Genomic DNA, 22,176 nt, shown 5'->3' on the forward strand with positions numbered 1-22,176 from the left:
ATCTTGGAGGAGTTCATTTTCCTTATATTGTGGGTGCATAATGACTCAAACATGTTCTGTTTTTGAGAGACATGACAACACTGGAAACGGCCTCAAAGGTTGGCAGCTAGGTGAAAGTACCATAGCATTTTGGTTATTTGGTATGTGAGGCACACGCACACACAGACACACACAGACACACACACACACATCAAAAGTTGCCTACATTTGGATCCCTGGAACCTGTGAATGTGACATTGCTTAGAAAATAGGTCTTCACAGATTTTTCTTTTTCTCTTTGTCTATATTGGGAATTAAACTCAAGGCCTTGGTGCATATTAGGCAAGCACTCTACCACTAAGCTACATCCCTGGTCCAATGTACAGATGTATGTACATTACAGGTCTCGAGATAAGATCATAATGGATTTTCTAGGTGCGCCTCCCATAGAGGAAAAGGAGAGAGGGGAGTGGTGACATTGTTAGGTGGGCTCTGGTGGCTCACATCTATAATCATAGCTGATCAGGAGGCTGAGATTTGAGGAACATGGTCCAAAGGCAGCCTGGACAGGAAAGTCTATGAGATTCTTATCTCCAATTAACCACCAGAAAACCAGATGTAGAGCTGTGCCTCAAAGTGGTAGAGTGCTAGCCTTGAGCACAAAGACTCAGGGCCCAGGTCCAATCTCCACAACCAAAAAAAAAAAAAAAGGAAGAAAGAAAAAGGAAAAGCAGGAGACAAGGTGATCATGGAGGCAGGGGTTTGAGGTGACAGCCAAGGCATATGCCCAAAGTCACCAGAAGTCAGAAAAGCCTTCTTTGCATCCTTAGAGAGAACCTGGCTCTGCTCTCATTTTGATTCTAGATTTCTCGACTCTAGAACTACGAGAGAATAAACTTGTATTGTTCAAAACTATTTGTAATACATTTTGATAGAAGCCACAGAAAACTTGCAGAGATAGAGACTGAGAGTTTGGGTTTCTTCTCTCTCCCAGGTGACGAGAAGCCGGTATGGGCCCTGCCTGAACAACTACAACATGGGTGGTGGAAACAATGTTGGGAATTGGTGCTCAGTCCATGGCTGGGTAGCCACAGGCTGCCTTTGTCCTGAACATCCTCTTAGAAAGCAGGAGACTGAGTTTTTCCAAAGAGCCAAGAGTAAATCTGTAAGTTGTGACAAATATATGGTCTCCATTTTGATGCCACTCCCCAACATGGGATTTAATTTTCTGTACTAATGTATGAGTAATAGGTGCCTACCTAATACATTATGTATACAAATATAACATTGTATATGACTCACATACGCAGATCTGCAGAGTAGATAATGGACCTCTATATATGGCCCAAAGTAAGTGCTGGAATAACATCTGGCTACTCTACCAAACTGTTTCCCCATGATGGGCACAAAGGCAGTTTTCCCAAGCCTCCAGGACAGTCCTTCTTCTTTTCCATACAAATAAACAAGCAGCCCTTTCCTAATTCCAAAGAAACTCAGTGGAGAAATGCAATTTGCCACTCTTAAAAAGGCAGAGAGAGATGCTGGCCATTTTCAGCCTCTTCGGAACTAGTGGGAAGTTTATTAGGCCTTTAAGCTGTGCTGTAATTTGAAAAAGCTCACAATATTGGTTTTCTAAGATCAATACCTGCAGAGCAGATTTTAGCTCCCTCTTTTCTTAGTATGTACATGGATGCTGATGGCTGGACTGATTAATGCTAGGAGGCCCCAGAGACTGTTAAGAATCCCATTTCTGACCTCTCCCTGCTGAAGCAAAGGCTGCACAACAAACTAGCTCTCTGCAAAGGGTTTGCAAAGTGTACTCCAATCAGGAAAAACATCATTTGCCACTTAAAACTGTGGGAAGGAGCTGGACACAGGCGGCTCACGCCTGTAATCCTAGCTATTCAGGAGGCTAAGATCTGAGGATCGAGGTTCAAAGCCAGCCCAGGCAGGAAAGTCCATGAGACTCTTAATCTCCTAATCGATCACCAAAGAGCCAGAAGTGGCACTTTGGCTCAAGAAGTAAAGTACAAGCTGTGAGCAAAAGAAGTGTCAGTACCCAGGCTCTAGGACTGGCTCAAAAACAAAACAGAACAACAAAAACGTGGGTTGAATGATTCCTGTGCAGTGGGCATGTAGGAAAGTTCTGGCCTTCAAGAGAAAAGGTTCCAATATTTATGTTGCCTCAGCACATACAAGAACAGACATGGCACTGACAACTAGGAAAAGACACTGTATCCTCAAATGTGCCAAAATGGGTCCAATCAATCAGGATGAAATATATTAGACTTTAGGCTGGGTGTGTCAACTTCAGTCTCTGGCTTATTTCAAGGAAGGGTAAATAAGAGCACCCGATGATGGGGAATGCTGCAGGCTTTGAGAATAAGGACAGGATCAAACATAATCTCTCTCTTTCTGTGACACCCGTTCCTCTCCCTTCCTCCTCCCAAGTCCCTTGTACACATTACCTTATGTCCCAGCTGGGCTGCTTCTCCCCGAGCTGCTGTGGCGATTGGATCGATCAGGTGCCCGATTTCCTGGACTACTGAAGTCAGCTGCTCCTGCAGGGCCTGATAAGGAGAGAACTGTCAAGTACATCTGACAACGGTTCCTTTACAGTGCTGTGCCAACTGAAAAATCCCTGCATGAAAGACAAGGGAGACCATACAGAGTGGACACCAACAGGCCCAGGCGCTCCATCAAGCTGCGACTCCCCTGCCCTACCTCATGGCGCCTCAGCTCTCCTAGATGAACCCCCACACCCCCATCATTCCTCCCATGAGCGATGTGGCAATCGAGAGAAACCTACGTCCTACAGGCTCCTGCAGCCCCGACAAGACATGCTGGTGATACCTTTACTTTTAGGTGATTTGGCACAATGACTGAAAATGTGGAATTGCTGTGGCTTTTCTAAGAAGATGAGAAAGCTTTGTCCAAATGCAGGCAGCTAATTGGGGTCTGAGAGAACATCCAGGTTGCTGTGTTCTCAGCACGTGAGAAGGAAGAGGAGAGTGATGTAAAAATGAGATCAGCTCTGAAAAGAGGATGATGTACTGTGCAGATGTGGGCTGAGCGGGTGGGATCTCGGCTCGCTGTCCTGGGTGATGGGCAGGCAGATATTGAAAAATGGTAGCTGGAGGTATTTCCGCTCAAATTTGAGATGGTTTAGTCTTGCCACCCTGCAGAACTGAGCTCAACCAGGGAAGGGAAACCTTCCCCCCTCACCCCTTCTGTCATTTGAATTATTTGTTAACAGTTACTCATGGTCCACACAAAATTATCACCACAGACAGACAGCCATAGGCAGCCAACAAGAAGCATATGAATCTGGCCCATTAGGCACCAGGCAATTTCAAGGCCTTTCCTTATATAACCCATGGGTTGGATGTTTCCCAGCCCTGCAAAGAAATAGGGAAAAATGGTTAGACTGTGTTGGGAGCATAAGGGCAGGGCAAAATCAAGGTTGGAGATGATTAACCAGTAGCAATTAACCAGATCCAATCTCTCCATGGGAACTGTTGGAAGATGATCACTGATTAGACAGCAGGATCTGTTGATCCTGAACACTGGACATTTTAGTCATGCACACATGGAATGAGGTGATTCCTGACAGAGACATAATGTCCTGCCTCTGTCACTCTCCTAAAGGACAAAGGTGCATCTGAGCTGGAGGGCTTCGGGGAGGCAGGGTAGCCTCACACACAAGCTTGAAAATAAAAGAAAGCTAGGGAGATGGGATGAATAGAGGGATACCTCCCCCAATTCCAAAGGTCTAATTTAGCTAATTACTTATTATCTTCACAATCTTCACATTCGCAATGTATTACAGTCAAGAATGTCAGAATATGGGGCTTGGGATATAGCCTAGCGGCAAGAGTGCCTGCCTCGGATACACGAGGCCCTAGGTTCGATTCCCCAGCACCACATATACAGAAAACGGCCAGAAGCGGCGCTGTGGCTCAAGTGGCAAAGTGCTAGCCTTGAGCAAAAGGAAGCCAGGGACAGTGCTCAGGCCCTGAGTCCAAGGCCCAGGACTGGCCAAAAAAAAAAAAAAAAAAAAAAAAAAGAATGTCAGAATATTCCTGCAATTCAACAAGATAATATCCGGCAAAATAATAACAGACAGCCTGGTGGCTCAAGCCTGTAATCCTAGCTATTCAGGAAGCTGAGATGTGAGGATTGTGGTTCAAAGGCAGCCTGGCCAAGAAAGTCCATGAGACTTTTTTTTTTTCTTTATTGTCAAAGTGAAGTACAGAGAGGCTACAGTTTAATATGTAAGGTAGTAAGTACATTTCTTATCCAACTTGTTACCTCCTCTCTCATTTTTTCCCCCATCTCCCTCTTCACGAGACTTTTTATCTCCAATTAACCACCAGAAAACCAGAAGTGGAGCAATGGCTCAAAGTGGTTAGAGTAATAGCCTTGAGCAAAAAAGCTCAGAGAGAGTACCCAGGCCATGAGTTCAAGCCCCACAACCACCACCACCACCACCCCCCCCCCCCAGAAAACGTCCCCACCCTCAAGAAAGAGAATCTTACCCATCTGACTGAGGCAAACAGAATTCCAAGCAGACAAGACAAGGAAAGAGACACTCCTAAATACATTATTGTTGCGAAAACTCTGGACTTAAGGAATTAATTTGAAAGGCAACAAAATCAAAGAGGGAATTTTATTACAATGGAAAGAAGAACAGAATAACTACAGATTTCTCAACACAAACTCTAAATACAAGGAGAGGGAAAGAGATAATTCAAGCTCTGAATGCCAACAACTTTCAACTTAAAGTGGTATACCCAGCAAAGCTATCATTTACAATTGGTGGAGAAACTAAAACCTTCCACCAAACACAAAAACTAAAGAAATTCATAAACACTAATCCAGTACTACAAAGGATACTAGAGGGAAACAGGGTCTCAAAAGAGGTCAAGCCAAATAAAAGAAATGCATCAATTTTCAATTAATTAATTATTATTATTATTATTAATTTTGCCAGTTCTGGGGCTTGAACTCTGGGCCTGGGTGCTGTCCCTGAGTTCCTTTTGGTCAATGCTGGCACTCTACCACTTGAGCCACAGTGCCACTTCTGGCTTTTTCTGTGATTAATTGTAGATAAGAGTCTCCTGGACTTTCCTGTCTGGGCTGGCTTTGGATCTTGATCTTCAGGTCTTAGCCTCCTGAGTAGCTAGGATTAGAGGCGTAAACCATGGGCACCTGGCTAATTGGTTATTTTGTGCTAAGGACTGAACCAAGGGCCTTGCACATGCTAGGCAAGAAAGTCCACTGAGCTACAACTCCAATCTTATTAAATATGGTAAAACTAGAAAGCACATGCAGTCAGAAAGGGGAAGACAGAAAACATGGCTTGGGAGGAATGATGACAGGATGGTGGGCCAGGGGACTTCTGAGGTGGCTGGTCAGTTTTTCATCAGGGGCGGCTGGCTGAATAGAGTGTTTAGTTGGTAAATTATCACCAAGTTATGGAGCTGCACAGTAGATGTGAATTTCTGTACGCATATTATACTTTATACTAAAAGTAATCATTGTAGGATTCTACACAGAATGAGAATGCTTGGTTCTTCCTCCCCCCCACCTTTTCTGGAAGTGTGTGTGTGTGTGTGTGTGTGTGTGTGTGTGTGTGTGTGTGTGTGTGTGTGTGTGTGTGTCTGTGTCTGTGTCTGTGTCTGTGTCTGGAAGGAAACAGGAGTGAATGATGCCAACTCCTGCCCACTAACTTAGAGAAAGGAGACAAAGCTTGGTGCTGAGTTCGATGACAGCAAGGTAAACATCAAGTTCCTCCTGGATGGGAGGCATTGTGTTCTCAATGGAGAAAGAAGCAGGAGGCTTTGTATGAGTAAAGAGTAACAACTCCAAGGGAAATTCTTTTCTAAACTTTGGGAAAACCATCAAGAAAGGAAAGGTCCTTACACACTAGATATTGAATATGATCGGATTCTTTAGATTTGAATGGATCAAACACATTATAGTTTCATGTCAAAAATTCCCACTAATCACAAAGTACAATGATGGAACATGACCACAAAGAACAGTCACACTTGACATGTCTGAACCACACTACTGACGTGTTCACCTGAATCTGATGGGAAACCTGTGTTATAGATACACTTAATCGGGTCTAATGATAATTTCCCTTGAGTCTTAGCCACATTTGAACTTTCTACCTCTAGTAGTAGGTGTGTTCCTTCCCCAGCCATCTTCCTCTTCCTTTTCCCTTCTTTCCTCTCCTCCTCTCCCTGCCCCTCTCCTTCTCTACTCTTCTCTTTTCACTTATAATCTCTTTTCTTCCCCTCCCCTCCTCTTCCCTTCCCCCCTCCCCCCTTCCTTCCTTTCTCTCCTCCCCTCTCCTCCTCTCTCTTCCCTCCTTTTCCTTCCCAGAATTACCATACTTAAAAAAAAAACTTACCTTATATAAGGGAGGGCCATACAATGAGAACACACTAGCACTAGGATCATTTTGATTCCACTGTTTCCACCCCCCAAAGCCTGATGCTGAAGTTCTTCAGCACCTCCACAGCCATCTGGGCTGGCCACAGAGCCCTCACTTACCTCCACAGAGATGTCATCCCTTGTAGCCAGGCTCTGGCTGACCGCTGCCAGTGAGGCCTGCTCGATGTCCCGGATACACCGATTGATGCCATCAATGGAGTGGTCACATTCCCGCTGCCCAGGAGCCTTGTCCCTGGAAAGGACAGTGCAAATCAAACACAAGGTTTGCAGGGCTCAAGTCCTGTGAGCTGTTCTACCATTGGTAGTCTAGCAGCCCCTCTGTCCTGCTGCTGCTTGATCAGCTTAATTAAGGATTATGCTCTTGCCCTAACCTCCTAAGTACACACAATATGGTGAAATAGAAGTGCTGGGACTAGAACTGGGGGAATGTTCACCTGAATCATTTTCACTAATAAAATGGAAACCATGGAATAGATAACTTGTAATGTTGCAGTGCTCTAATATGACAATATAGGTAAAAATGCTTGGGATAATATCTGATATGCAGTACTTGCTGAAGTTAGCTATGTAACTAGTACTATCAGTGATCCCAAAGACATAAACAAAAATTATGATGGTGCCAGGTGCTGATGGTACATGCCTATAACCAATCTTAGCTATTCAGGAGGATGAGATCTGAGTATCCTGGTTCAGAGCCAACTGGGACAGGAAAGTCCATGCTACTCCTATCTCCAATTAACTACCCCAAAACTGGGAGTGGAGCTGTGGCTCAAAGTGGTAGAGTGAGAGCCTTGAGCCAAGAAAAGCTCAGAGACAGTGCCTAGGCCCTGAATTCAAGACCCATCACCGATCAAAAAAAAAGATGATGGGAATAACCAGCTTTACTAGTAGGTAAGAAGCTTGGTGAGTTTATCCCTCCTCCTGCTCTATTATTCAGATACAGGCTTGGAGAAATCTCCAGATGGGAAACTGACCTGATTGACGTGATGAGACTCTTAATGGAGTCAGACACAGTGTGGGAATGTCCAGCCAGCACAGACCAGGTGGGAGGGTCTTTGGGGTTGATGGCCAGAGAGCAGGCAGTGCGGATGAGGTATGATGAGCTTTCTAGCATGGTCTTGGCAGATATCAAAATTGGTTCTTGTGCCTGGGAGCCCTAAAGTCAAACAACAGTCAGGTTAAGGCAGGGTACACACACATGAATGAATATGTTGGGCTTGGGAAAGTCTATTCTCTATCAAGTCACCACTTCTGCTGTTTGGGAGGAGACCAGCATAAGAAGGGTCTGGATGGTGGGAACCAGGATCCTTGTTTGTTCTTTTGATAACAGTTTTGAGCATGATATATCTTATAATCCTGGGCAAAGAGATTGTTCTTAAGATACAAAGCTATTGTTTCTCAAGAGTTTATCAGTGAGCTCTATGACAGCATCCACCATAACAGTTTCCTACATATGGACTGACAAGAAGACCTCTTGGAGTTTTAACTGTTCACATTCACCCAGTGTCCTACAGAAATTGCAGCCACTGAACTGAATATTTCCTTTGCTGTGAAGGCTCTCACACCTCAGAACTGATCTGGGCAGGAATGCTGACAAACTCAGGGTTCGAGGCGAATGCTGTTAGGTTCTCCACAGCTTCGATCAAGGGTGCAGTGGCGATGCGACACTTATTGCGGTTGTCTTCAGAGAAATCCCCATCCAGGGCCTAATGGAGGAAAAGCAGGAGGTTACATCCTATGGGAAACACGAATCATTCCTAAGCCATGCTGATCAGCTCTCTGGCCAATGGGAAAACTACTGAAAACGTTTGGCAAATTCATGAAAGACAAAAACTGATTGGAGAGGCCTCTGCCATCAGGTAGAAGGGCCCAGTGAATAATCCTGAGATAAAAGCTGGATGTATAGCTCACAGGAAACAGACTTGGATTGGAGTGTGCTTGCTTTCCACTCCCTCTGGCTGTGCTATCATACCTGGCCATCAAACCACCTTCTCTGCTTGGGAAGCTATAACCCTTGGGGTTCTCTGTCCATTTCCACTCATACTAAGTCCATTTCCTCCCAATTGATAAAGATCTACACTTTGGTGTTCCTTACTGCTCTAAGTTTTACCTAGACATTCCCATATCCTTGATGGAGTTGAGACTGGCATGACCACCATCTTGAAAGGAACACAATGGAATCCATTGCCTAGAAACAGGCACAACTTACCCCAACCAAGTAGACACATCTCACATACTATGTATATGTATGTATAAAAGGAAAGAGGCCATGCACAAAAGGATACCTGCTATACTATTCCATTTGTGCGAAGTACAGGACTAGTTGAAACTAATCTAGGGTGTTAGAAGTTGGGTCATTCTCTGAAACAGCTGGAATGAAAGGGAGCATGGGGGACATGGGCTTCTAGGTGCTGATAATATTCTGTTTGTCAACCTAGTGAGACATTTTGTGGAGCTCTAGGAGGTGCTTTTATCTATTTTATGCTTCATTTAAAAAAAAACTAAAAAAAACTAGAAGCAGCAGGCTAGAGAGTTTTGCTCAAGTAGAGAGTTTGCCTAGTAAGCACAAGACCATGGTTCAAACAAGCAATAAGAATTAAAAATGAAAAAAAAAACAACACACCCAAACAAAACACACACACTCCCAACTAGTAGCAGGTAGCACCACATTATTGGGTGATCATAGACTGCTGATAGATGAGAGAGAATCCATTTACAGGATCTAAGCCTATGAGCCAAGCCTGGCTGTCCCACAAAGGGTTAACAGGAGGAGGTCAGGTTCCCAATCCCAGACTCCACCTCCTCCATAACAAGACTGTTAGAACTAACAGTCTGTGACCCAGTGATAGCATTCAGCAAAGGACTACATGGGCAAAGGCAGTTACATTTGCAGAAGAATGTAAATTCCCTCATTAATGACCAATTAAACTTTTAATCCTTATGAGCAATAAATAAAAGCTAACTTAGACAATTAGTGAATGAAAACCCCAGTATCACGCAATAAACTCGGTCTGAAATGGGAGTATTCTGTTGTTCAGTAGGGCAAGAGGAGGCAAGCTGGGTCGTTTGAAGGCTATTTCTGAATAACAGCTACATTCCAGTCAAGCCTTGGCAGCTTGGCATAGTAATTACATCCACAATGCTAATAGTTTCAGAAGAATTCCCATAAGCCCACTAATTCACCATCTTCACTAATATAGTGCCTGGTCTGGCCTTAGCTTATGTCCTTCCCCCACCGACAGGCACAGGCCTTATGGTAACTTCTCTGCTGCTTATTGCTTACAGAGAGCCGCCTCTCTACCTACCACTTAATGTATGTACTAAAGGCTGACTTTACACCGCTGGCACTGGTGGTATAGATGAGAACGCTCTAAGCACACTGATGTCATTGCATGATTAACATCCCTGACTTGTGAAGGTTGGGTTCCTTCCACCAGGCCTCCGAGCAATCTAAGAATATGAGTGGGAGGCCAGGTGGGTACCACCTAGCAGAAGCCTGACTCAAGTGGCCCCTGTTTAGGCAAATGAGGGAAGCAGGCATACAGCCAAGTAGACTTTGGAGTCTAGGATACTTGGGCCCCAGCTCCACCCATCCCTTCCCCTTGGTGTTGCTCAGTCTTCCAGCTTCTCACCTCTCCATGCTCACCACCCCTCTCCCCCTGCTTCTCACAGCCCTTCCATCTGGAAGAAAAGGAAACATCTGACCAAGCCACTGATGCACAAATGGATAAAGTCACTACTTATCCAAGGAATAATTCTCCACTGGTACAGTTGTATTAACTTCACCAACGGGATGTTTGTTTTTTGTTCAGCCTAGATCCTAAAACCCATTTGTCATGTAGCTCCATTTGGTATTCCCAGGACAGGGCACTGAATACATGAACCTGAATGCCAAGCCACACAAACCACATTTTCTTGTTTGCAAAAAAAGAAGACAGTTATTTCTTCTGAAGGAGACAGTTGGCATAGGGAAAGGATAGTTTGCACAGATGATTATTTCACTTCCAAATCCCATGTCCCGTGGGCACAATGGAGCCAGTCAAGCAAACTCCTAAGTCTAGCAGTAAGCAAGAGCGCATCCCTGCAGATGCTGTGTGTCACCGAATGGCCATTACACCAGCCATAAGGATGAAATTCACTTGGCTGCATGTCCAGGCACAGTGGAACAACAAGGAGCTCCCCCCCCACCCCATACTGCTCTGAATATTCTCAACAGCCTTACAGACAGCTAGGAGAAACAATTTCTGTGTACACACACACACACACACACACAAATCAAAGACTCATGGCCTTCGGGGTTAGAAAGGACCTTAAAGATCATTTAATACTAATCCCCTGACTTTCTAAACAATGAGATCAGGACGTGGAAAATAACACTATTGACCATACTAAGGTTGCTGTGTACTTTCTGGCATGCTTCAGACCATGACCCCAAGCCTCTGGCTTCCCTTCCCTTCTACTGCCCCCAGACAAAGGCAATAAAAAGCCCAAAGAAGCCCCAGAATTGTTTCCTTTTTCCTAGGAAGAATCCTACTTGATACCAAATCCAAACATAAGGATGATCAAGAAAACATACTTACAGCCAAGCCAAATTTGATTACAGAGAGCCGGGGTGATCGGGTGTCTGTGGTACACACTGGAAATGCCTAATTGCAAGAATCTGAGCCTTCACTCCACCGCGAGAGGCAAGGCCAAACTTCAACTTCTCAGAAAAACAAAAGCTAGGGGTTGCATAATTTCCACTTGGCACCCAAACCCGAGTGACTGCACATCTAAAATAACATTCCATTCCCCACATTGGATTCAAGGCGAGGTAAGGCGCACAAGCAGGCAAATATGTATGTGGTGAACAGAAGAGGGATGGTGGGTCATGGTCAGAGGTAGACTGCCAAGCATTGAAAGCCATTCCTGGCTAGGAAGGTGGTATACACATACAGAAATGTATCCTTGCTACACTGTGGTTTGGGATTATAAAGAACACCATCAGGAAAGATCTCGAACCTTTGGAGGCACATATGTACCCCTCCTCTTGCCCTTTGTGTCTAGAAGGTGTAGCAGCTGGGTTTATGATTGGTTATATCCTCATGGTTCAGAGATTAAAAGCAATATTAAGCACTATAACATGGAGAGGGAAATGCAGCTGCTAGGGCAGCTCCATTGAGTATTAGGGAATTAAAATTTCATTTGTATGAGTAGATTGCAAACAAAGTTCACAGATTCCTGCAAACCCAGTCACACAGTGGGAACTGAAAACCCAGGCACATTTTGACGAGTTGGGAGGCAATATGTTCCTTTCTGTTCTTCTTGTCCTGCTGTTGGTTCCCAGGGCACTGGCGGGTTACAGGCCTTTATGTGCTCCACACTCCTCCCTGAGGTTTATCACAGCCTATCTTTCAGGCCATCACAAGAACTCATTTGCTGTGGGGCACTGCAATGGGGCTTTGACACTGTGGGGAGAATAGGAAACAAAGCTAGCCCAGATCTTAACAGAGATGCTTTCTACAGACACAGGCCAGGATTTAAAACCAAGGAGGCAGCAGAAAAGAGAGAGGGCTCCTGCAATTTCTATGGGATAAAGAGTGTCTCCACCCCCTTGGTCCATCTAAATATACTTTGTTTTTTTAATGATCAGAACATGACTGAGAAAGGTTCATTATGCAGCACCCGACAATGATGTCACTACTTTTCAAGTATATTTTCCCTTGCCCGTCCAACTTCCCTCAGACTTACACTTGAACTCTATGTAAACATAACGAAGTTTTTCTTCCCAGGCTGGGGAGATGAATAGGTCTCTCCATCTCAAAGAACTTGAACAGCAGGCTAAGGCTTACAGCAGGGGTTCTGAGGGATTTTCATCCTTCACCAACTGGCTGGCTTACCTAGATAGAATTACTTAGTCATTCTGCCTCAGTTTCCCCTCTACAAAAAGTAGCCTCATTCTGTCTCAGTTTCCCCTCTACAAAAAGTAGCAATGAGCAAAATACACAAAATAGCCATTTAAAATAAAAGCTCGGAAGTACAGTTGTGGTTCAAAGTTGTAGAGCACTAGCCTTGAGCAAAAACAAAAACAAGCAACAGAAAAACAAAGCACAGGGACAGTGGCCAGGTGCTGAGTTCAAGCCCCACAATCCTGACACCCATCCACCCACACCCCGCCCCCCACGCATGTGCACGCCCGAAGGAAAAAAAAGAAGGAAAGAAAGGAAAAAGAAAAAGGCAAGATAGCTCATACCTGTAATCCTACTCAGGAGGCTGAGATCTGAGGATCACAGTTCAAAGCCAGCCTGGATAGGAAAGCCATGAGACTCTTATCTCCATTTAACCACCCAAACCACAGAAGTAGAGCTGTGGTAGAGTGCTAGCCTGGAGCCCAAAAGCTGAGGGACAGTGCCCAGGCCCTGAGTTCAAGCACCAGGTCCAGCATGTGCATATGCGTGCGCATGTGCGTGCGTGCGTGCATGCGTACACACACACACATGAATACACACACTTTTTATTAGTCTATAATGGCACCAGAGCATTGGCTTTAATTTATTTATTCATTTATTTCAACCTAGTTTATTATTGCCTTCAAATAGGGCTTATTGTTTATTTATCTGTAAAAGACACTGTTGAAACAACTTAGAAACTGCTGACTGGGGTAAATGTTCTGCTTTTGCCAGCCAGCGTCCAGCTGCTTCTAGGCTGGACACTCTCTCCTTTGGCCTCTGCCAAGCTCATCTTGTTCACTGATTTCTCCAGGGGAGAAAATCCTTTTTTGTAGCAAAAGGAAAATGAGGAGTGCTGTGTCCTATCTCCTGGAAGGCACTAGGAGAAGACATGCTATACCGGGATTCCTGACAGCAACATAGCAGGCCCTCCTACCTGACTGGGAATGAGATAAAAGCATCAATGCTGGGGTGGGGGCTTAGCTCAGTAGCAGAACACATGTTTCATATGTTCAGGACCCTGGTTTGAATTCAGTCATTAGGAGTGTATAGGAAGCATTGCTGTTTCTGGTCTTTCTGTGAACCTTGCCTTCCACGACAAGGCTGTTTGAAGACTGTGGAGATGTGGAGCTGAGCTCTATGTCCGTGATTTGCCATTTAGGCTCTGGCTGTTTTCCCATAAGTCAGCTGCCAGCTCGCATGGTCCAAGCTCAGGGCAGAGGATGTACTTTTCTTATCCATTTAACCAAGAACATAGCCTGGCTAGTTCAACTTGTTCCTGGCAGGTAGGCCCAGCCTGTCCTGTTCACTGTTCATGGACTTAAACACAAGGGTGAACTCTTAGGAACACAGAGGCTCTATTTTAAAAAGTTGATGTTCCATTTAAAATATTTAAACAGCTATGAACAGGATACCCTACAAGAGTCTAAAATGATTTTTTCCCACCATTTCCCACTTCCTTGTACCTCCACATCCTCTCCTGATTCATACATACCCAACAGCAATGGCAAAAGCCCTATTACTGGCCCCAACTCAATACAATTTGGTCAGCACAATTTATATACATATAAGATGCTTGTGTACAAAGCCATGAGAGGTCCTATACCCTACCCCTTCAGCCCAAGTTCTATTTCAAATGCTCCAGTTTCAGAATTTAGAGGGGTCCTTTCACACCTTTAGGGTGTGAGTAGGGACCAAAGTTTTTTTGGCTTTCCTGATGAGCATCTCCTTTTAGTGATATCTCCTCCTTGCTCAGTGAGCTTCACAGAGGCTTTAGGAGGGCAGAGCCCTCAGCGGCGTTCTTCTTTCAGCTCCATGACAGTTTTTACAGGGACCAGTCAGTCCCACAGTGCAGTTACCCTACCTTGATGGTCTTCACCAGGTTGGCTGTGCTGTTGGCAACCTCCTTGGCTGACTGGACAAAGTGTCTCTTGGCCACAGGGTTGGCCGTCTTGGATGAGGCGATGCGGCAGGCATTGCACAAGGCCGACGTGTGCTTGGCAACGATTGTGGCAGCCGACAGGACCTACAAAGCATGGAGCCAGTTTGCATGCTTCAGTGCAGAGGGGCTGAGTTCCTCTTTAACTCATGTCCAGAGCCTGGCCAGCAACACATGCTTCTAGCTCTGCCATTCCCAAGATTACTCCAAGAAAGGAGAGGGCAAGAAATATCAAGCAAGGGAAAAGGAAAACAGAAAAGGCAAGGAGGTAATGGTGCATTGATGGGAGTGTGGCCCAGCATGGGCCGGCTAATCTTTGAAACCCTCAAATAGAAGGTTCATAGTTCTGGCTCTATTCCAAGGGCTGCATATATGTAACTTAACAATTTCTATTAGCCACATTAAAATGGAGAAGTAAGAGAAATTACTTCATGAAATATATTGTATTTAATATCTCAAATATGTCATCATATAATCACATAACAAGTTCTATTCAAGATTTTTTTTTTCTGGTCCTGGGGCTTGAACTCTGGGCCTAGGTGCTGTCTCTGAGCTTCTTTTGCTCAAGGCGAGTACTTTACCACTTTAGCCACAGTGCCACTTTTGTGGGTTTTTTTTATTTTTGAGTGGTTAGAAATAAGAATTTCATGGAGACTTTCCTGCCTGGGCTGACTTTGAACCACAATCCTCAGATCTCAGCCTCCTGAGTAGCTAGGATTATAGGCCTGAGCCACCAGCACCCTTCAAAAGATTCTTATGTGTATGTCCTTCCTTCCTTCCTTCCTTCCTTCCTTCCTTCCTTCCTTCCTTCCTTCCTTCCTTCCTTCCTTCCTTCCTTTCCTTCCTTCCTTCCTTCGTCCCTCCCTCCCTTTTCTTTTGTTCACAAGTCTTTGAAATCTAGTGTGTAATTTTATATTTATAAGCCATCACAATTTGGACTAACTATATTTCAACTGCCATATGTTGCTAGTGGCCACCATATTGTAAAACTCTGGTCTAGTCTAAAAGGAAAAAATAAGCTGGGCACTGATGGCTTCCTCTGGACAGTAAAGGGCTCTCAGTGTACTGACATTGCAGCTATAGGTCCAGATGGGCCCTGTGTTGCCTTCTTTACTTGGTTCCTTCTCTTGCTTCAACAATGCTGTTCCTGGGGTTCACAGTTGCCTCCCAAGACTGCTGTCATTTCCTCTCTTGGTTTAAGTCCATGCTGCTTTAATAAGCCCACAGCATTCTGGTAGTAGAAGTGTCATAGAATGTCCACACATGGTTCTAAAATGTCTTTCTAGATCCTTTTTGTGCCGTAGATTTGACCCCTACTTTGAGGTCAAGTGCAGTGACATCATCTCTGAAGGACACCTAACAAGTCCCTCAGAAAAGCCATGACACCTTTCTTTGTCTTCCCCTGAAATGTCACATTCTGTGATAACTGTACTTTCTAAACTTGGCCCAAAAGACTTAAGAGAAGGGAGGACGGGGGGAGCGGAAGATCAGGTCTCATCCATGTCGACTCCTTAATGCTCAATACAGGACAAACCCTTAAGGAATGTCCTGCATTGACTAAGTCAGTGAGTTCACTGGGCTTCCTTCACGCTCAGTGATGGAATTCCTTCACTCTCAGTGCAATCTGGCACTCCAACTTTCTAAGCACTTGCAAATCTCTGCTTGCACCACATTCTGCAATACTTTTCATGGTCATTATCTACAGAGCTGCATTTACTGGCTTTGCAAATATAAAGAATAGGATTGTTTACTAGTTGCCCACATCCCTCCCTTCCCCCCCCCCACCCTACCACACCTTCCCTGATTACCTGTGATGGGCTGCTGCCTGGATCCACTAGGTTCTGGCATGCCATCTGGATGGCCTGGTTAGCCCTGGCAAACTGGATGGGATCCACTAGGCCCTGGTGGCCTGCTTGGCTGTTTGGATCAGAGATGCCAACCAGGTAGGCAGCCTAGAAAAGGAGAAGACTGCAGCTCAGGCTTCATGATGCTGGATGAACTCCTGAGAGGTGATGGGATGCACTGTACCCGACCACAGCTGTCAGGCATAGAGGTGCTACGGCAAGCTGGTCAGGGCAATCATAACCCTTTGGCCTTTGGCCAATAAAGGTATAGTAACAGGCTTGTGCCAGTTTGACATGCCAGCAGGACTTCATTGCAGGCTTCAGGGAACAGTCTCCTTGTTCTTAAGTCAAGGTCTTTAAGAAACTTCTCTGTGAGACATGTACATGGTTAGATGTATCCCTCATTGCTCCTGGCAGCCATAATCATATAATCAGGAAGATACCTGGCTTTAGTGTGAAGCAAACCCTGACAGGCAGATGAGAGTGGGGGGGAAAAAGGATGACAGTGTGGATTAGAGCTTCTGGACCAACCCAGTTCTGGAACCTGCCCTACCCAGGACTTCCCATTATACAGCACAGACATTATTTCCAATAGCAGAAAGAATTCTAGCTGGGTACTTGAGTAAGCAGAGTGAGATGGTTCAGCACTGGGTCCCCAAGAGGCCCAGGAGCTCACCAAGAAGGATGTCTCTTTGGATTCCCTTTGGGTATGTTAGGAAGTAACTAAGGGACGATGAACATGTGAGCAGGAACATTAGTTCATTTGGCCTGAGGTCTGTGGAGAAGGCTGAGGGTGCAGAATTGTATCCTCTAGACTAGGGATATTCTTCTAAGTACGAGGTAACTGCTATTGATAAGTCCTGCAAGCTAGATGGTGACATCTTTGAAGCTTTTGCCATATGGTCCCAACAGTGATTTGAAATGCACAGAGCAGATGAAGAAGACTAAAAGAACACACCACACTGCATCTCTGGATGATGATGTCTAATTTTTTTTTCCTTCCCTTGTCTCTTAGAAGGCCTGACATTTTTGCACTTCTGGAGCCTCAGAAAGCTTGAATTACTCAGCAGTTACTTTTCCCCACAAAAACAACTCACCTGGAAGAATGACCTTTAAAAATGAGCTGGTCTCTGATTCTGTGTGCTGGCTCTCACTGTCCCTGCTTTACTTGACCACAGGAGAACTAGCTGATGTCCTAATGAGATGCTCTACCAGCCTAGGAGTCACTGCCTCTCCCATGGTTTCTAGGATGGTACTTGGAGAAAGAACAAGCATTCCTCTTTGCCAGGCACAGGGGTCCAATCACTCCTGCTATCCAGTGCAGGGCACAGGCTGGAAGAGCTGCACAGAGACCAACTTCTTACCTGGGCCGCAGCCTCAGTCAGCCCGCACAGAGCCTTAGATGCGATGCCCACACATTCTCCAAAAGCAGGGAGGTCTCCGGTCTTGGCATTCTGTGAAATCCCTGCCATCGACTCCCCTAGAACCTGCAAAACAAAACAGCCAGTTCTGTGGCATACTGACCAAAACAGAGAGACAAAGGGTAAAAGGCGAACCAATGCAACAGCAATACTTACAAGACAATATGCTGTAAACCAACTGTACCATTGGGGGGAGGCTGGGGAGGGAAGTGGGGGGGGGGAGATGGGAGAAAAACGAAGGAGGCGGTAACAGGTTTGATAAGAAATGTACTTACTGCCTTACATATGAAACTGTAACCCCTCTGTACATTACTCTGACAATAAATACATTAATTAATTTTTTAAAAAAGGAAAAAAACCCAGAGGGAACAAGAGGCTATCCTTGCAACCTTACCATTTGAAGCCACTTAGCTTTAATACGTTATCTGCTCATTCACTTGTATTAAGAAGAGGTACAAGGAAAAAACGTGCTGATTTTTAGTCCAAAAAGAAGATGAATAATGCAAGTATGAATGTATGAACCTTTCATTCAAATATCTCTTTTGTAAGGAAATAGAGTCAACATGTACACATCCAATAAAGTAGAAGCTACACAAGGCTTCCATGGGTAATGGCCCAACCTAAGAACTATTCATTCTCAGAACACAAAGTTACATTCATTGAACTATAGCTGAAGTCCTACCCAGAAAGTAGAAGATGTACTTTTTCTCGCACAATTCAAATTTCAATAGATCTTTGTTAAAGGTGTTCTCTAAAGATTTTAAGTAGTTTGTGAGTCACTGGTGTATTCTCTCCTCCTGGGCTTCAAAATGATAGCCCAGGGGGATCCAATCCCTTGTACAAAGTCACGTGAAGGTCACACGGGCAGAGGCAGGGCATCTACTCCTACCCAGTCTGTGCTTGATCTTCATGGTCCCCGCCATGTTTCTGAGGATGGGTCCCGCTTTCCAAGGTCACAGACGATGGGACAGAAGGTTGCGAACTTTGAAGGGATTATGGCACTGCCAAGTCTAAAACCTGATTCACAGCTCTTTATTTGTCAGTAGACGTCTTGGAAAGGGAAAGGAAATCAATCCCCTACAATTACTTAGACAAAATCATCTAGTTTATGTGTTTAAAGACTCATAAAGCAAAGACGTTCGTGGGTTTTCTTTTCTTTTTAAATGAACCATCTCTCCCTTCTTAAATCCATTTCTCCAGATCTGAGGATATAAAACGTATCTGTAGGCTCCATGGTGAGTTCTATTTTGAGCTAGTCAGCTATATTCTTTCTTAAACAGCAGCAGCAGCAACAGCAGCAGCAGCATTCCAGTTCTCACTCAGAACTACTGACTCAGAAACTCAGGGGTAGGGCTCAGCAATTGGTATTGAACAAATCCTTCAACTGACTCAGAGGCAAATTGAGCTTTGGGAAGTCCCGAGCAAAGGCTGCCTAGACTTCACCATGCTCACTGCCTCACGGGGCTCTGGGCAGCTGCACAGACAGCATACCTCCTCCCGTCTACAGCCATTGGGAAAGCATGGTCACGGTCGGATTCTGGCATGGCCCCAGATGAGGTGGGTAGGCCTACCTTGGAGTTTTCCATCACACTCTCAATGCAGTCAAAGTAGGAGAGGTCACTAACAGGTTCGTTAGGATTGTCCAACATCCCCTTGACAGTCTACAAAAGCAGAATACAGCAGACAAAGTAAGTGAGGGGCTCAGAAGGAAAGAGAGTCCACCTAAACTACAACTATCCACTTCCCCTCCTCTAACAGGACTCTGGGCACATTGCTCATTTACTCAGATCATGGTGTCATGACTTACAGTTTCTCTATTGGCAACCCACCACTGATTAGGGGTGGGGCCCTCAGGTTAGCTTTGCCAGAAATAAGAATCTTAGTTAAGTTTTAGAGTGTGACAGTTATAGAAGTCAGCTTTTTCTGTCATATATATAATAAAATATAGTATATGTTTTAATATATTTACTAATTATATATTATATGAAAACTATACAAATATATATATTTATAAAAGAAATTTGGAAGTTAATGGAAGGCAACATATTCATGGTCACTTAACACAATTGCACTGCTAGATAGCTTACAAGTACATGTTCATTCAAGACTGAAAACGACCCTTGGAATTTCATTTTGGACTCTTTTGATGGAAGGACATGAGAGAAGGTAAGTCCCCAAGGCTACCCACTGGGATAGTTCATTTGTTTTTAATTTTGAAAACACAGAAAGTGTCTACTCCAGTTTAAGTCCCGTCAAGGAAGTGCTTTCCCAAACCCCTGAAAATCTTTGCTAGCTTTCCTGGTGCTGATCAGGGGATAACCACTTGTGAGGGACTCTTTCATCAGCAAAGAGCCTGGGTGCATCTGTTCAATCTCCTTGCCATTGGGAGACAAGGACTTAGTAGCCTCCAGGAGGCAAAGACCTGGAAGATTAGGGTTTGAAACCAGCCTGGGCAAAAGAGTCCACAAGACTGTATCTCAAACTGACCAACCAAATGCTTGTTAGGATGCATGGCTGGAGTGGCAGAATTTCACCTGAGAGAGCAGTTCCTTCCTACCTCCATTGGCACTTTAGCTCCAATGGTCTCCCAAGCAAGTCAGAAATCAAGGACAGAGGAGAGTAAAGCAGCCACAGAGAGGAAGGGAAGGTGCAGGTATCTGAACTCCTCCCCTTCTAAAGCCTTCCCAAGGACCCACCTCAAGCTCCCGCAGTGCGTTGTCACATTCCTTCTGCCCGGGTGCTTGCTGAGTGCACAGGGTGATGAGCTGATTGATGCTCTCGGTTACAGCCCTGGGACCAGGACAAAAAGTGGTGGGTGTTGGTTTATAGATGTTCAGTTATTTCTGCAACACTGCTGGGCAGGTTCGCCAGAGATAGAATTAAATCGCTATTTAGGCTGGCACACTAAACTACACCCAGGTGTGGTAACGTGGAAATGGTGGTAACACTTTTCCATAAGGGGTGAGGAGGAAACCAAGGCAGTCACCTCATGGAGCAGGGACATTCCACCAAAGGAGGCAATTACAACATAGAGTAAGGCCTGGGGCTGAGCCATTCCAAGTAACAGGAATAAAGAGAGAGTTGTCTGGAATGTGAACCTTGTTTTGCTGGCCTAAATGATATATTGACTTATTGCCTTGTTTACCAGAGTTTACTGGAATTATAATGACTATTTGTAATCACTAATTACAAATCCTGCTTCTGTATGTCTGCTTGCTATCACGTGCACTACCACCTGCGTGTGGTTTATGCATTTAAAAACCCAGCTGAATTTGAGTTTGGGTTGTATTCCTGAACTCTCCCGAGTTGGGGTGCAGGCGCAGTGTGGCGATTAAACTCCTAGCCTGATTGACTGAGTGCTGGTCTGGTTCTTTGGGAATCTGGGGATACAGCACCAGGAAAAATAAAACAAGACTCCTTATCTTGCTTCTGATTTGACTTCCTTTTTTTGGTAGAGGTGACCAACAGTAGGGTTTGAACTCAAGGCCCTAGTGCTTGCTAGGCAGGTGCTCTACCACTTGAGCTATACCTCCAGCCCTAGTAGCTATTTTCCTTGGTAATATACTAGGGATAAATGAGAACTTCTGGTATAATTTTGTAGCCCAGATTGTTTTCTATACAACATGGATTTAACCCTTCGGAGAAACCACTGCTTAACAGGGGTATACCATGGACAATGTAGAAAGCCAAGGTCCATTTTGAGAAAATTTTTTTTAACCATGCATTAACTATATGAAGGTTTTTTAAAAAAATATATGAAGTCCAATTGTTCTAGAACCATCTGTTGAAAAGACATTCTTCCTGCTTTTGCAAGTTGGTTTTTTTTTTTGACTATTGATTGGCTGCATAACTTTTGATTCTCTTTCCTATTCCATTAGCCTAGTGTATAATCTTTCACAAGTATCACACGGTGCTAATTACTATAGTTTTATTATATGTCTTAAAATTAAAGAAACATAATTTTCCGGAGGTAGCAATGTGAATCATCCTGATTTTATAATTTTGCATTCTATATGTGACTATGGAATCCAATAAATATACATTAATATTACATGTAAGTTAAGAAATTGCATATCCTGTGTCTTGTAGGTTAAAAAAACAAACAAACAAATGGATAGAAGATAGTCCCCAAAGGGAATGCTACAAATAAGGTGCAGACATAAACCTATCCTTGTCTACCTGACTCCAAAGCCTACCTACAACCGTTTTCTACAGGGCTATAATCACTCTGTATTTCTTGCAGGGCTTAGGATCCAATTTCCATTTTTTTTTTAAACATCAGAGCTTAAAGGTCACTTAAGACAAAACCAAACCAGAGCACAGGTTGTGGTTTATTAAACATTCCTCCCCTCTCCCCCCATATAAAACAGCCCTTATTTTACTAAATTGGCTTTGCAATTCACCACAGAATATCCAGTTAAATGGAAAATGAAGCTAGCACTATACAAAGGCAATCAGCTTCATTATTTGATGAGATACTGTTTTCAATGTTAAATATTAGCTAATTGGTAGGATGAAGAAACATGTGTGTGCACCAGGCACTGGTGGCTCACACCGTCTTAGCCACTTAGACGGCTGATAGTGGAGGACTGACGTTCAAA

At 44.4% G+C, this 22,176-nt stretch overlaps 1 protein-coding gene across 1 annotated transcript in view; it reads right to left on the bottom strand.

Annotated features, from left to right (window-relative positions):
- The window catches only part of Tln2 (talin 2), a 321,645-nt gene that overhangs the window by 50,236 nt on the left and 249,233 nt on the right, over positions 1–22,176 (bottom strand). Inside the window, exons 33-41 of the mRNA XM_048332637.1 lie at positions 20,272–20,365; positions 19,147–19,236; positions 17,519–17,641; positions 16,119–16,262; positions 14,236–14,397; positions 8,010–8,150; positions 7,419–7,600; positions 6,544–6,676; positions 2,448–2,549 (exon numbers count right to left, since the gene is read on the bottom strand). Coding sequence (XP_048188594.1) covers positions 2,448–2,549; positions 6,544–6,676; positions 7,419–7,600; positions 8,010–8,150; positions 14,236–14,397; positions 16,119–16,262; positions 17,519–17,641; positions 19,147–19,236; positions 20,272–20,365 — 1,171 coding nt within the window. The remainder of the gene's footprint in view (positions 1–2,447; positions 2,550–6,543; positions 6,677–7,418; positions 7,601–8,009; positions 8,151–14,235; positions 14,398–16,118; positions 16,263–17,518; positions 17,642–19,146; positions 19,237–20,271; positions 20,366–22,176) is intronic.

This window comes from Perognathus longimembris, chromosome 23 (genome assembly GCF_023159225.1).
Source record: "Perognathus longimembris pacificus isolate PPM17 chromosome 23, ASM2315922v1, whole genome shotgun sequence".
NCBI classification, from domain to species: Eukaryota; Metazoa; Chordata; class Mammalia; order Rodentia; family Heteromyidae; genus Perognathus; species Perognathus longimembris.